This window comes from Tamandua tetradactyla, chromosome 12 (genome assembly GCF_023851605.1).
Source record: "Tamandua tetradactyla isolate mTamTet1 chromosome 12, mTamTet1.pri, whole genome shotgun sequence".
NCBI lineage: Eukaryota > Metazoa > Chordata > Mammalia > Pilosa > Myrmecophagidae > Tamandua > Tamandua tetradactyla.
The window spans coordinates 68,914,709-68,931,360 of NC_135338.1; the positions used below are offsets into that span (position 1 = coordinate 68,914,709).

The 16,652-nt window shown below is 38.3% G+C and overlaps 1 protein-coding gene and 1 long non-coding RNA gene across 6 annotated transcripts in view; one reads left to right on the plus strand and one right to left on the minus strand.

Annotated features, from left to right (window-relative positions):
• Positions 1–2,731, plus strand: part of LOC143652324 (uncharacterized) — a 79,679-nt gene extending 76,948 nt beyond the window's left edge. The window contains exons 4-5 of the long non-coding RNA XR_013160565.1: positions 1,571–1,687; positions 2,079–2,731. This is a non-coding gene — a long non-coding RNA (uncharacterized LOC143652324). The remainder of the gene's footprint in view (positions 1–1,570; positions 1,688–2,078) is intronic.
• Positions 1–16,652, minus strand: part of NEO1 (neogenin 1) — a 278,077-nt gene that overhangs the window by 14,407 nt on the left and 247,018 nt on the right. For 4 of the 5 annotated variants that reach the window (XM_077123854.1, XM_077123852.1, XM_077123853.1 and 1 more), the window contains exons 16-22: positions 16,041–16,136; positions 13,324–13,547; positions 13,095–13,233; positions 10,974–11,081; positions 9,667–9,861; positions 5,908–5,976; positions 2,145–2,292 (exon numbers count right to left, since the gene is read on the minus strand). In XM_077123854.1, coding sequence (XP_076979969.1) covers positions 2,145–2,292; positions 5,908–5,976; positions 9,667–9,861; positions 10,974–11,081; positions 13,095–13,233; positions 13,324–13,547; positions 16,041–16,136 — 979 coding nt within the window. The remainder of the gene's footprint in view (positions 1–2,144; positions 2,293–5,907; positions 5,977–9,666; positions 9,862–10,973; positions 11,082–13,094; positions 13,234–13,323; positions 13,548–16,040; positions 16,137–16,652) is intronic. The other variant, XM_077123851.1, reaches the window with a different exon arrangement.

Consider the following 16,652-nt stretch of genomic DNA (forward strand, 5'->3'; position numbering starts at 1 on the left):
CATGGAGGAGGTTCTCATCTCATAGTTTCAACTTTCTTCACGGAGTAGAGTCTGCCCAGGTAACCTGCTGAACTTGGGAGAGGAAAAGAGGGATGTGCCAAGAAACAATGAGGGGTGAGACTCTCTAAACGCTCTCTCAACTGGGAGGTGGTAAGATTCTATAAATAGCTACAATTTAAATGGGGGGACACTTCAGGTATCAAAGAGGAAGAAAAGTAATAAAAGCCCATCTATAGTCTTCATTCATTGGAACCCTTGGAAAGCAGGTCATCAGGAACAGGGAAAGCCCTGTGAAGACCTGCTATGGTTCTTTTAAGCAAAGGGACCCAAATGAGTTGAGCTTGCAGATCAAACACAGAGTACAGAGCTTGTTACCAACTCATTTTCCTACCTTTCAATCTGAAGATCAAGTACTCTTATTTTCTGTTTACTCTGAATGTTAAGCACCCCCAAATACCAAGAAATTTTGTCACTCTGGGTTTTAGATTACTTTAAATAAAGAGCTCAAGATATCTACAACTAGATATAAAACCAAGTTCATAAAGACAGATATAAACTGCCTCTCAAAGAAGCTTGCAGAATAGTTGTAGAGGAGAAAAAAATTAATCCTTGAGGCTCTGAGAAACAGTTTTCTACGATCAAAAGTCAACAGGGAGACCTGTAAGAGACAGTTTAAAAAAGGTGGCTTACAAAAAGGAGTTGCCATTCCCTTGGAAAGTGATAAAATGAAGGCTATGGAAAGCTATTTATCTGGACAAAGGAAAGTCACAAAGCACCACATTACCTACAGAAAATGACACACAGCTATTACTAGCAGCAGTTACAGGGTACCTTGTTCCTGTAATATTGAAAACAAACATTTATTGTTATTAAATATAGGCATCCCTGCCTTAGGCAGAGAAAATGAAACAGATAATCACTAACACAGACATGGATTTCTCTTTTTCCTTCATGGAGCAATACTCCCATCTTATGATCTTTCAGGATACTGCAATTGAAGTCATTTTATTACCCATATGAGGTTTTTGTTATTGAAGCTAGCTCAGGAACCTTTTTTTGGTATCTGTCTTCCTGGCCAAATACATGAGTTGAATGTGACCTAGGGTCAAGGATTCTCTCAAGTTTAGGCTTGCACCCTGTCATCTAGCACTACAGAATAGAATTCCCGTGCTGTATGTGCTGAGATCATTATGGCCCTAAACCTCAAAATCCTAGAAGAGAAGTCATTACTGTGCCTCTCTGGGAAATTAATATGCTGATTATAAATGATCTTTTATTTTTTTATGAAAGCAATCTCCCTCTACTCCAAACAGGACCTCAACACTTGAGAGTACTTTATTTTGTTCAGGTTACCTACAGATTTAACAAAGAATCTAAAAAGTTATTATTTTTAGATTTGGAACAAGGGGCCTATGGTCTTGCATCAAGGCTGTTGTTTGTGCCATGAAACCTCCGCTAAGGATGCTGCCCTTACACTCCCGTGCAGCTGGTCCCCTGGGCATAAATAAATAGATACTACTCTAAAGGGGTTACGAGCAATACTGAACATTATCTCCACTTTCTCCTCCAGAGCTACTCGCTACTTGTTTCTGTAATTTCAGAAGCTGAGCTAAATGTCTGACATTTACTTGGCAACTGAGAGAAGCAGAAGTTTGGCCAACAGAAGGTGCCAGCAAGAGAGTGGAAGGTAGGTATTTCTGTGCCACCCCCTTCCCACTGGGCTAGATGCTAGCAGCAGTTGCATTCCTTGACTTACCAGCACAGCTCCTATTGGGAAGCCCTCTCCTACAGCTTCATATTTCTGAAAACTCCTTCCTCCTCTTGCCCTTTCAGGGCTAAGGGTGACAGTGGCTTCCACGACTGCGAGTCCTTCAATATCCCTGCCTCTTTTCTCCTTAGCTCCACCTATGCCTTTGCAAACGGTCCCTCCTTTAAACTCAGTCCTTTTAAGGGTGTCACCTCTTTATTAACTGATATGCGTTTATAAGAAGAACCATTTTCTATTTCCTTTACAAATATTTAGCACTTCCTTTTTCATGTATTTGATGTTTTAAATCTCTTCACAACTCCAAATACAGAAATCACACAGAAGCAAAGCAGAGGACACCGGAGGCCCCTGGCCGGCGTGCGGAGGGCTTACTTACTTCTTCTGGTGCGAGCTGGTGCGCCTGGTACAGAAGATGGCCACGGCCACCACCACCACCACGGCCACCACGCCCACAGACACGATGATGACCAGCAGCATGTTGCTGTCCAGAGGAGAGGTGGGGCTGCCGTGGGGACTGTTACTGCCTGCACAGGGAACAACGACGTGTTAGCGTGACAGAAGTTAGAAAACTCGGACAGTCAGGCTAGAGAGCTTTTTCACGGTAGTTCACGTGGACTTTCTTCTAAAAAAACACTCGTGACTGTGCCGTGTGTAAAGTGCCTTGAAGCATGGCTCTCTCTTCTAGACCATGGATTTCTGGAGAGCTGGGATGCTGCCCTAGCTGTGTTCCAAGCACACCGCCTTGAAAAAGGTGCTGTTCAATAAATATTATTCTTCTCAAATTGCACTGAACATTTGAAGGCTTTCAAAGGTTCAGATGATACTTGAATAAATAGCGGATTTGCCTCTCTCGTGTCTCATGCTATATACGAATTCATCATGTAAAGCACCATCTGTAAATCAAGTACTTTCCTGACTTCCAACACCATTAAAAATGTATATTCATAAAAAGAAAAAGTTTTCTCCAACATAAATATATCTGATGTTTTAAAAATTACTTGAAAAATCAAGTCTCTCTGCTTCTATAAATGTAGTCCGTGTAGAGTTCATTCTCTCAACTTCAGGACAAAGGAGGTATGTACATATACAATTTGACAAATATTTACTGAGTGGTCATTATGTGCCAGGCTTTGTTCTAGGGAAAAGGGATGCAATGTGAATACTGAGGGTAAGGATGGAGGCAGACAAACAAATAAATTGACAGTGGAAGTGATGAGGGAATAAAAAATAAGGAGACATGATATAGAGTGGGTGGCTACTTTAGACTGGCTGGTTGGAAAACGCTTCTTTGAGGAAATGGGACTTGAAGGACAACCAAGACCCCATCTTACAAGACTAGGTGAAGAACCCTCCAGACAGAGGGGAACAGCTAGTGCATGGGTGCTGATGCAGGAAGGGCTTGGCATGCTCAAGGAATGGAAAGGCTACCAGTTTTGCTGAAGCAGAGAGAGATATGTCAACAAATGGAAAGGAAGTGAGGAGGAAAAGATGCTGGAGAGGTGGACCAGGGGCCGGATCATTTAGGACCTTAATGGAATTTATATTTATTTTTGTCATCATCTTATTTTCCCATTGCTTCTAGGATGAAGTCCAGACTTTTTGTTACAGCCTTCTGTAATCTGGCTCAAGTCTTGATCACTTTCATTTTCTGAAACTTCTATTTCTTTGCCTTACCTCTTATTAAAATTATGCATGTTCATATTATAAACTGTGGGACTTCCGCCCCACAGATATTATCAACACAGATATTTGGTGTCTTTCCTTCTTCTGTTTCTCTGTCTCTCTCACCTTCCTAACAATCAGAGCTGTTCAAAAATGAGATGAGCTGCCTTGTCAAGTAATGAGTTTTTAGTCACTAGAAGTCCTTAAGACACATCTGACCAGCCTGGGATGTTACGGAAGAAATTCCTACCTGGAAGGTATGCCCCAGGAATCCTTTTTAAAAAAATCCTTTCAAAAGGATTTAAAAATCCTTTTTAAAAAAGCTCATAAGGTGATGCTCATAAACAGCTTTGATTTATAAACTTAAGATCTCATCCAAATTTACATTCATTGTGGGAATCTCTTCTATCTTCTAATAGATTAGCTCTTCTACTGCAACTTTGATTCTACGATTTTATGGGCTACACCTAAGCATAGGGCTAAATCCCACACTGGTTTAGAAGGCTTTAAGAACTTATTCTTTTTATGTGGTTCAAGCATTTTTATCCATCATTTCTGAGAAAACAGTGAGTGGAATGATAAATTGTACATACTAACCTTCAATAAATAATTTTTTATTTGGGAAAAACTACAGATTGGTGCCAGTAAGATCAACCCATATTGTTCATATTCAAATAGGGTTTTATATAAAGCTTTTATTAACATCAGTACTGAGCCTACTGGGTGGAGTACTTTCTGGGGCAGGACTGTAATCAGACTGGGGAGGTGGGGTGTGGGAGGCAAGCAAAAACGATGGTTATTTCTTTCCTGCATTCAAAAGTGACAAATTCTTAATCAACTGCATCTGACCTCTAACTTCTGAGCTGAGATAGAGCAAGAGTGAGCTGCAAAAGAAAGCATTAACAACCCCACCAGGGATGATACTACATACCATTACTTTAAGCCTCACCTGAACTATTGCAACAGCTGCCTAACTTCTCCTCTGATTCATACTCTCAGTCACCTAACTCATTCTTTGCTGTTTTACAAATAAAAATAGTAGACATTCAGTAAGTGGAAATCATAGTGTTCCAGTAGTATCCAGTAGCTTACAGATGTTATTCACAGGATAAAGCACAAATTTCTTCTCACTGGTATTTGAACCTTTCTCAAGCTAGCTCTATTCTGTTTTCAACCTGCTCTCTATCCTGTCTCTATGCAGTGTGACCCCAAGGAGAGACCATGTTCTTTTATTTGCCCTGCCTTTGCACATGCTATCATTGCTTCCTGGAATGCCCGATCCCCTCCTTGTCATTTTAGCAACCTTCCAGGCACTCTTTAAGACCTAGGTTAGAGATCACTTCTATGAAACTTCCCCTTTTCTCTTTCAGGTAGATTGTTACGTATTCTTCTGGATTCCATAGCCTGTTATAAAGAACCTGAACCTTTAAAAAATACATGCATCAAAGAATGCATGAGTTAAAGACAAAAGAAAAGAGCAATTACTTTTCTCACAGGCTTGAATGTTATACTATGGGCAGCACATAAATGTAATAGATGCAATCCCAAAGGACAAGCTTATAAAAAAGCCCTACAACTCAGAGCATGAAAGGCTTCTTGAAACGTGCAAATCTGTTTGGCTTTCCTAAGAATAGTTGGGCAGTACCAACTTTTACTGAAATAGATTGCTGAAGATTGAGAATTCACTTTATCCCCAAAATTGGAGTATGAGTTTCTAGAGCATAAGACTTTCACTTCCATATGTCCATCTGGGACAGGAGTACGGAGATTACAGAGTCACGTTTAATAACTGCTTTTGAGGGCATTTTGCCATTTCCTGTATCTAGTATAGAAAGGCATGCTGTTCAGGCTGCATGTGATGGCAAAAAAGGCCGTAATGTGTAAAGTGTCCTGGGCACATCAGTATTCCACTAAGTCTCTTAATGCGTAGAATAAGAATAATGGTTTCTGTTCTCCATGCCTCACGGTGGTATAAAGGTCACACATGACTTCATTTGTGAAAATAACTTACAAATGGTGAAGTTCTATAGAGAAGGAGGTGTCATCATTAAAATAATCAGGCTATACCAGCTTCTGGAACAGTTAGGAAATGGGAAGATTTTCTAGAATTCCCAAACTAAATATACTGCTGTAAGATGATTCTAAAGCAGTTCTTTGGCTTATTCTGGGTAGTAGTTAACCGCACTGGGAGGTTTATTTTTCAAAGTAAGACTTAAATTGTTTTGTAGAAGCAAAAGACAAAAGGAAGAAACATTTTAACCTTAAGAATTGTATATTTGGGGAAACAAATTTTATTTATGGCTCCTGTACTGGGTTTGCAGTAATTCAGAATTTCCCTAAAACTGTATCTACTAAATGCAAGGAAATAGGTGACATGTTAAATCCACCACACACGTACTATAAGAGCATTTCAAAATTTCAAGAAAAACGGATTCCTGCCCATAAGTAGGTCAAAAAACCCATAGGAAGGGCTTTACCGCTCATTGGAGGTTTGTAGTCAGGTCCTAGGTCAGGCAGCCGGCTTCCTTTTCCTGCAGACCCTGAGGCTGAAGAGAAAAGTCATGTCAGTAATGATCCAACACCCTGGGCGGACACTCTACAGTTAATGCACGTTACCTACAACATTTTAGTCTACTCTGCCCATGAGAAAATGAGGCAGCACATAAGCACATAAATAACAAGGTAAATTATACTCTATGTGCACAAAGCAAACTAAGACATAGCTTTCCTTGTAAGGAGGCAACTAAAAGGCTGACATCCTTCCACCGCCCCATCTAGTGTATGCCCAAACTATGAGGCTGTTGTTCAGAAGATGGGAAAACACCCACTTCTCCAGCCCAGGAAACAATTCCTCAAGAACTGCTCAGAGGACTTTTGCACAAGTAGTTTCTCTTGGAAAAGGAACAGAGGGGGCCAGTTAGTTTAACCTCTACATTAAAGAACTGTACTCTTCCAAGAGACCTGCCCCTGTTGACCTGGCCTAGGTGGTGTCAATATTGTTTGGATTCTTTTCTCAAGCATGTTCTTCCAAATATAAAGTTACCCTAGGCAAGGAGAGGTTCAAATCGGGTTCTCTGTTCCTGCTGAGTCACCTAAACATCTTAGCATTCGAAAATGGAAAAATCAAAGTCTTCATTCTAGTTGCTCACAAAGGACACTGTCTCCTAATCCAGCTGTGCAGGGAACATGTGAGCCTGCCAACCTCAGGCATGGGACCACCCAAGAAGCAGACTTCAGAAAACACATATATCAGTTTTCTAATAAAGCAATTTATTTTGCCAGTTTTTCCAATACAGAAAAGGAATCCCTCAATCCAAGGTTGTATCCAGAAGGCAGTAGCAAAGCAAACTAAGACATAGCTTTCCTTGTACTTCTTTTGAAAAGGAGGTCTGAAAGAACTGCAAGGTAAAAGCTGCTCCAGATAGTAATGCAGCACAGGGCTTCATGGACTGCCTGTGCTTGAACACTGGCTCCATCACTTACTGTCTGATCCTGGGCAAGTTATTTAACTATTCTTTTTGGCCTTCACTTTCCTCATTGTAAAACAGGGATAACTTCAGTATCTACTTCATGAAGATGTTGAAGATAAAACAGAAATCTAATCCTATAAAATACTGTGAATACTGCCCAAAGCATAGTAAAGGTTCAATAAATATTAATTACTATTAGTACAAGCATAATAAATCTTCAGGGAAGAGGCAGAGAGCATGAAGCTTCACAAAACACTTGTGAGTTATTTCAACAAATAAAGCTTGACTAGAAATGTATACACTAGACATGTTTATGTGAAACATTAGAGTTATTGTCAAGTACTTCTATAAATTATCAGATATGGAGAGGAAATGAAAGAAATTCATAGCTCAAGGTTTGTATATGTGGTTCCTTTAATAGAATAAATCTAGAGACTATAACAGTGTTTTTTATTTAGTCAAAGCTACTGTTTTCAGAAGCAGAAAATCCCCAAAAAGTAAGTATCAGAATTTCTTGGATATCTTCGATTTCCAAGTCCCTGACACCCCCTTTCCATGATCATATTTACTAAATTTTTTTTTTGCATGGGCAGGTACCAAGAATCGAACCTGGCTCTCCATATCATTGCCATCATTCCCTCCAAATGACAGACACATCATATGTCAAGATTCCAATTGTCTTTCATATGCTTTTCACTGTGGCAAGGTCTCGTTAGCTGAAATGGCTTAGCATGCCTAAGACGTTTCATATTTAAGTGTACTCAGTGGTCAAGTACGCCACATTTAACCAAAATACTCACAGCATCATATTATGTAAATAATTGCCCAAGATGACACCATTTGTCCTTAAACTCAATGGTTTATCTTCCTGTATTTCCAAAAATTAAAAAAAAAAATTGAAACTGTGAACTGGAAATTCCAAGGATGAACTCAGCACCCAAATACCAATGAGTAAAGGGCTGTAAAACCCAGAGGGGTGATGCAGCTAGGAACCACACTCTGGCTAACATGTGAAGTGACAGATAAACAGTGAATACACTTATTTTCTGTGCATATGCATTATGATTACTTTTCTGTTCTCACCTTTAAGTCAAAATTGCTTCCTTGATAAGGATGCCTTCCATACACAAAAAGTATGTTTGAAGTTTCTCCAATTCACCTAAGACCCACTGAATGCAAGCACATTTCCAGAACTTGAAACCTCAAGTTCTGACTCTTTTTTGTCAATAAACAAGATTCAAAGATCATGTATTTCCTAGTAATTACTCCTAAACTATAAAAGCAACCATTAAATTGACCTTGACTGCTCTGCCTCAGAACGCAAAGGTATCAATTTCAGCTGACCTCCCAGAGGTGACAGTTGCAAAGTACCGCTACCTCTTTACCATGGCAATTATAGGGAAAAGATTAGACTGATGATGTTAAGATAGAGTTACTGAGGCTCCTGCTTTGTAAGTTTCCATTTTAAATAGTTTTTATCTTCTTTTAAAATGATCAGATATATTTAAGGGAAGAAATGGGAAAAGAACTCTGCATTAAGCTTACTTATGTCAACAGATACAAAGAACACTGATTTGTCACAGATAATCACTCAACTATAGTAAATATCATAGGGTAAATCTGTAGATTCTTTGTGGGGGGAAGGAAAAAAATTTGATGATAACTTTTCATCAGAGGCACTAACAAAATTCTAGATACGATGAATATTAAAAATTGGTATTTTGAGGACCTAGGCCTCTGAAGATCTCATGATAGCTCAAATGTCTACTGTTGTCACAGAACTTCAGTATCTTGGCACAAAAGATAATTTGACTCACAGTGCCAATTTCCTACAGCTGTAGGACTCTTAATGCACTCAGCTGTCAGTTTTCTACCACCAATCTATTTAGCTCCTAAAGAGATTCCCCAATTTTTTCATGGTACCCAAGTGCCACAAACATGGACTCAACTCCACTTTGGCCAATAAATATGTGGTCTTTTAATACATGGTACTGATTTTCAGGAGAAAAAGAGAAACAAACAAACAAAAAACAATGAAAAGCTAATAATAGCTCACAAAAGAGAGGAAAGAGAGGCCATCTACTCATTTACCTTGGTCATTAGGCATTTTATCAGAGGAGTCCGCTAACAGGCCAAGCACAAGGGAAGAAAAAACAAGAGCAAGGATCACAAGCTTTGAAGATGGGAGAGGCAGAAATTTAAAAGGAAAACTATAAAACCCCCACAAGCTTCCAAACCGAGCTTTGTTTCCAGTACTAACAGAAACGAAATTCATATAGGATGCCACTTCTACAGATGTAGTCCCCTACAAAATTTTATTTCCTAACCTCACTTGGTCAATACTTTATCTTCATTTTCTTATCTTATAAAGAGCCCCTTTTAATCACTTTTGCTCTACAAAGTCCATATATAAGCCTTTCTGTTTAAGAACCTAAACATGCTGAAAACCATCATCCATTACAATAATGGGCTACTTCTCTGAACCAAAAGAATCACATCTGATCTGACTGGTAAAACTTTCAGATCAATTGCAATTCATCTGGCCCATACAGTGTGGTTAGATGCAATGAGGCCAGTAATCTAGAGAGCACGGATTTGGTGGCCAATGGAGGAGGGGTCATTTTGAGATAAATCTTTACACTGTGGTTCACAAGCTCCTCATCAGGACTTCTTATATTATCTGTAGTTTCTATACGCTAAAGTGATATGCACAAGTATAGCCCCATTAAAGAGACATAATAAAACCCTCTGTTTGGGAAGCTGTACCTTTAGGAGTTCTGAACTGGACAGCTTCGGACATGGGCCCCATGCCCTTTGAGTTCCGGGCTTGGATTTTGAAGTAGTATGGTGTGTCAAGTGTTAACTCTTGTATCTGGTGAGTCAGCCTGTTTCCCACAACAGGCTCAATAACCCAGTCATGTATCTCTGCATTCACATCTGTACTGTAATATATGATGTAACCTGTCCAAAGGAGTTAATGAGAAGAGAAGTTTTAGTCCTGCTTTTCTTTCTGCAATCAGTAAGTCAATAAAGATACATATTACAGCATATAAGAATACAGAACCAATTTCTAATTTAAGAGCAATGGCAAAACTCATATAAAAGATACACTAAACATGATACAGAGAAAACTGCAATTTCTACAGGGTCAGAAGGTAAGTTATCATTTATACCATCAGTTGAAGTAATAAACATGGTTAAGATAAAAATACATGGTTAAGTACCCTCAGAGGTTAAGAGTTCATCAAAGGTTAAGAAATCATATAAGGAAAATATTCAATCAGTTCAACCTTTTATTATTGGAATACTGCACTGTAAACGGTCTACAAAGTAGAATAAAGCAGTTTCAAAAAAACCATTAATGGCCTGACATGCTGTTTTAGCTCTTGCCTACATGAAGAGCCCAGATAAACTCCTGGGAGATGGGCAGCAACCTCAGTGTAAGTTCTAGACATGGGGTGGATGAAGCCACAGTGAGACGTCATCTGATACTTCCACCAGAGGGCACTCAAACCCCACAGTGAAGCAGGAAGAGCTACGAGGAAAGCCTGCCTGACCCAGTTACTGATTTTAAAAGCCAAACCAAAATGTAATCCAAGTCATGTCATGCTTCCTTCTTTTATAGGAGAAGGAAATTGAAAATTAAAAGCCTAAACAAATGACATAAGACTAGGGATTTATGGAAAGGAATACCTGTGGAAAGCCAGAAGCAGGACAGTGCTAAGAAATGCTTTCAGTTTCCTCAGGTCAACTTATTTATACAAAGCAACTCAGAAGGCAAACTCCAGGTACTAAGCATACACTTACATGGAGTAATTAGCAGATAAATCACAAGGCATTCTTCCTTGGTAAGGATGAGGAAGGCCTAGGTCTGCTCTACTGTGAAAGGTTCTCCTCTGGGAGGCCTTTTCATGCCACTCTGGGCAAACAGCACCCCCTTGGCTCCAATCTCAGGGACCATCGTGACTCATGTCATCCCATCAAATGACCAACCCACCTACAGATCCTACTTCTCCAACCACAAAGCACACTCCTGGAATGCTCCTGCAAACGTGTGCGCAAAGGCATCTTACCTGTAATTTTGCCATTGGCTTCGGAGGGGGGCTGCCAATTCACAATTATGGTCCTAGGTTTTCCCTCTTTACTCACAACTGTCACATCTTTGGGTGGAGAAGTAGGAACTACAAAATAACAATAATTTCAATAATCCATGTCCATTTCAATGTAATTCACCATTTGTCCAACTCTTTCTATTTGTTAAGATACTGTAAAGGGTACAAGACAAAAGCGATAAAGTCTCCAGACCTGAAAGAACTCACGTTCTGTCTTAAAAAAAATGGCTTATTCTAATAGAAAGAAGAATCTGTAAATTACCAAAGAGAAAATACAATACTATGAGGACACAGAATTGGCATCTCATTTGGGGGTCAGGGATATAAAGAACAATGAGGCAAGGAAACCTAATGACACTTGCATTTAACAAGCACTATTAAATGCCAGACATTTTACGAACAGTTTCTCACTTAACATTTATGGCTACCCTGAAACGTATTTACCACCATTCCTGTTTTATAGAACAGAAACCAAAAATTAGAGAGGTAGTGTAATTTTCCCTAGGTGACTCTTTTGTTAATCCTAAATAAGAGAGAAAGGAAATAGGAGGCCAGATTAGACTGAAACTCCAAATAGTTAAAAAGTCTTACAAAATAATCCGAATTGTTTAAATGTAAAATGTTTTACTCTCATTTATATTTGGCTCTCCAAACCAAATATGACTTTTAAAAGCCCCTATTCCTTTAAAGAACAAATGATATTTTTCATTTTTAGTTTACACTGAAAACATACTGTCAACACCTGGGGGTTATTCCTCTGAAATGTAAAGCTGTTTATGGAACATAAAAACGACAGTGTGTTTCCATGTTAGAACTAAAATCTTTTAATGAACTAGTAGGGAAATCAGCAAATTAAGCACATATTTATAAATTTAGTCTTCTCTTCCTAAAATACTGGAATTCTCTTAGTATAAAACAGAAGCAAATCTGGTGTAACGCAAACTTTCTAAGGGAAAACACAATCTCATTTATTCACTAATGGGTTAGAATCTAAGCAAAATGCTGTTTGTAAAACTTTGGCAGATAAAGTAAACTCAAGGTCTAAAAGGGCCATGTACTTTTGTACATCATTGTTTCTAGCTCTCCAAATCCAACCCTCTACTCTGCAGGAAGTCCAATCAAATGGGCAGACAACAAAAAGATATTGGGACCAAGCATAGTTTGGGGAGAGTTTGTAGCTCCATTTTTTCTATTATTCATATTTAGGAGAGAAGGAAATATAGGAAGTCAGAACAGACAGAAACTCATGAATGGTTACACATATCCTCATGCTAGGGAAGTCCAAAGGGTAAAGGGACAGGCCTAAAAAGTGATGAAGAAGCAAACAGGACTTCAAATTCAGATGGTTCACTCTCTCCTTAATTTGCTTAGTCTTATTTTGTCTCTCATGCCCATTTACAAACAAAACTAAGATTATTTCAGTAGGAGAGTTTACAAGACACTATCTGCCTCACAAGAAAGCTTCAGAGGCAGCTTTGGGGCCACCTGGTAAAGTGTTGAGTATGAGCCTGACTTTGGCAGCTGCTTGGTCAAGGGCACAGCACTTCATCTTTTCTATCTTCATTCACCAGTAAAGAGGATTAATGGCAATAATCTCTTACATCTACATAGTGTTTTATAATTTACCACGTTTCCCCATCTGTTACTCATTTTACCCTTACAATAACCCTCTACAATAGGAAGGGAGGAATTTTTAATCTCTTAAAGAAACCAATATTAAGAAAGGTTAGGTAACTTGCCCATGATTACATAAACAGTTGTAAATGGTAGAGCTGGGATTGAACTCAAATCTATTGATTCCTAAAATATAGCATGGTTTGCCTTATGTTATCCATTTATTTGCTAATGCTCTTGTACAATAATGGGAAAAAACGTAATTCATCAGTTTAAATGGCAAACTCTGAACTCCAATTGTAGTTGCTTCTTGTGTCCTGTAAATAAGTCAATTCATGCACTCAAATATTTCCTTGGGTAGTAAAAGCAGGTGATAAGAAGTCCTGTGAACTTGGAAGGTGGCACAACACACTAGCATGGATGTCCACAGCCTTTCTACATCTTGGATAAGTCTCTGATGGCACATACCTAATTCAAAGGTGGTCCCATGGGCTGTCATACTCCATGTGCTTGATCTTCGACCTTTGGTTACCATCACAGAGAATTCATAGAGTGTATTTGGTTTTAAACCAGTCACCAAATAACTCAATGTTGTGGCATTTGCATTCTGGAAAAATATGAATCAAGAACTTTCAGGTTAGAAAACTAATCTTCTAGAAAATACATATTTTCTCACTCAGAGCAAACGTGCCAGTACCTTGTACTTGGTGTTTGCTGGGATATTGGTTTTCCATCGGACGGTGTAGTATCTGGAGTCTGTGATCTTCTGGTGTTTGGGCAGTGAGTTGTCCGCCCATGTGATCCTTATGGTGTCATGACTCAGAATGGAAGCCTGTACTCCCACTGGTGGCATCATGGGAGTGGGATCTGGCACTGGAGTGTATGGAGCATTAATAACAAATAAATCAACTTCAGAAGTGTCTGGGTAAAAAGTAATTAAAAAAGGGAAGTGGCATTTTAACATAAACAAAAATAAAACAAAAGGGAAATGCAGGGTAATATAATGGAATGAAAGGTGAGAAATGGAGAAAAAGAAAGAGATCCAGAGTTAATATATAACCATCATTCATTTAAAAGAATAATTCCACTTGTGTTCTTTGAGGAAAAAAATGCAGAAAAATGTTTGAGAAGCAGTATTTAACCATATACTCTACTGCATTCTATAGGCATACTAAAATTTGACAGCCCAGTGATTCTATTAATGTACTTATGGCTGAATGTTCTTAAAATTCTTGCAAATACTACCACTAGTCCAGTGAAGATCACAGAAAGGTAAATAAAGACTGGTTTTAAAATTAAGGCTATAATTTATGGACAAGCAACACAAAGCTCGTGCTCTGTTGATATTTCAGTGAATGTGGCTGGATTTTCTTGACATGGGTTATAAATGTGTATCACTGGACGCATAAGGGTCCTACTCATAAACCTGTGTTCTGATGTCAGCCAATGACAACTCAGTCTCATCCTGGTATTGGGAGTATCTGATACCCATACAAGGTCAGGTTCAGATCTGCCAATATCCTGCACTGATATGGAGCACATCCAAATAAAGCAAAAGGAACTCAAGGACATTACTCTTCCTTGAGGAAAGGTACGCTGACACCATGCTAGAGAAGCTGGTGCACTATTTCCAGCCAAGTCAGAGAATAAGCTACTGATGTGTCCCAATCAGTTACGAGAAATGCTATGGTTAGCATGGGTCTGAGTGACATATCCTTCAAGAACTGTAGAAATCAGAGTATTTATTTGATGGAAAGGAAAGCCTATACTCATGTGCTAGCCTGTTCTACATGCAATGGATACATTCCCTGCCTAAGCACTATAGCCAAAATAGGCCAAAACAAGCACGAATACTCTAAAGCCCATGGGCCAGGGCAATACATCAGGATCTATTTGGGCCTTCTCAACAATTGGTTAGGTTTTCTATGAATACACATACTGATTCATTTTAAGTTCAAGTTTTAAAATGTGCTTCCCATGTGGTCATGGTGCCTAGACCTTCCTACACCTCAAAATCTGAAATGGTACAGGCCTTGTTTGTGATTTACTGCCAAGCCAAAGTAATAGTCTCCGTTTGCGTAGTTCTTATACAATGAGGACTAAAAATAACAGAGGAACAGCACACACTGTAATCAGAGGCTTTGTTCAAAGATTTTCAGGGCATATACCAATTAGTTACAGGTGCAGAAATCACTAGAATTCTTTGAGAAATTTTTTTTTAAAATTTATTTGAACTAGCTGTTGGAATAAGATAATGAAGTTACATTATTTAGGAAAATTTCCTTGTATATTTCTAACCAGAAGACTATTTTTTCAAGCCACAATAAAGAAAAATAATTTAAAATATGTTTTTCCTATTATAGGCTCACTTAAGAAAGTAGCAAACCACTTATTTAAAAATCCTCTTTTTAATCTTGTTTTTTTCCTTCCTGGAATACCAAAGCTTATTTAAAAGAATTTATAAGCTATAAGCACATAAAAGCAGAAGACAAGGCAGAACTATTAAACATGTAGTAATGATGCTGGTCTTGTTAAGTGGAAACAGCAAAAAAAAGGACAGAGATTATCTTTTTAAAAAGAATACTGCCAAATCAGAACTATTACACAAATTATTAGAAGACATAGTGGGTAATACAGATTCAAAATTATGGGAAACAAATGGAAAAGAGTATTTCTGGAAATGATAATTCTTTGGTTTTCACACCCTTTTAAAAAATTTACTATTCTAATATATTTACTTCAATAAGTTTTCTCATTCAGAAATAAATTAAACGCTTTATATATCTGTAGAAATCTTACAATTTGTATATTTATTTTAAAGATTTTTTAAATAGATAAATTACAAATAAAAAATAATGACTATTTGGTCTCTTCTACAGTAAGTTTACATAAAAAATGTACGATATCATATATTTAGTACGTTTGCGTTGATGCTATTTGTATAAATTAAGTTTATAAAAGGCACATAACCAATCAGATAACTAGTAAAGCAAATGTTGGGTTCACCAATCACATACATGTATTGCCACCATTAGTAATCTATATAATTCATTCAGAGATACAGGGATAACTTTCATTTTTTTAGTGATTTCACTTATAACTCACATGACCACAAAATACAAAGTCACTATAAATTCTATCAAAAGGATACTTTCCAGATCCCAACACATTAAAAACATGTATTATGTATTTACATGGAATTGCTTACATGATAGGATTATTTCCAAAGAGCAAAACAGGAATTAACAGAACTTTCCACGTTAAAAGTATACTTTCCCATTTGAAGTCTGCACCCTAAATTGCCCCACATTTTTCATTCAACTGAAACCTATCTATGGGGTAGGCCTCATGCCAGCATCCTCCTTAAGCTCCTGGATAAAGAGCTAAATCTGAACCACAGAAAGGACATCTTACCTGTGTGAGGTCTGGTCACGGCACTCTCATACAGGGGGATGCCTTCACCCACATTGTTGAATGCTTTCAGAGTAATCACATAGTGAGAGCTGGGATCTGAAGGCAAGAAACAAGTCAGAACACTAAATTTCCTCACTACAGTGCTTAAAAAAATTCAGATGTGACTGTACATGATCTTAACTGTAGAGGAAGCCAGAAGGAAGATTTTTTATTTTTAAAGACTGGGGATTATTTTCGGGTGGGGAAGAAATGTGGAGACAGAAGCACACCAGAACTGAAAAGCTGGCTGGGATCAACTTCCTGGACTAGTTTCAGTACTGGAGGTTCACTAGACCTGAATTCTCTCTTGGTCCCAACTATGACTTAATGATGTTCACTGTATATGGTGAAGTGGCTTGGACAAAAATGAATAAATCAGACTTTCATGTGTTGGATGCTTACAGATAGAGTTTGGAAATAAACAAATCCTTTTTACCCCAGAAAGAGGTCAGCGATTGGAACAATCAGTGTTGAGAAGTAGATGAACTATTATTAACTCTGTAACTTCTGACTGTCCTTAATTCTCTAGCAGACTTCCAAATCTGCGGGTCTCCAAATCCAGAAACCCCAGAA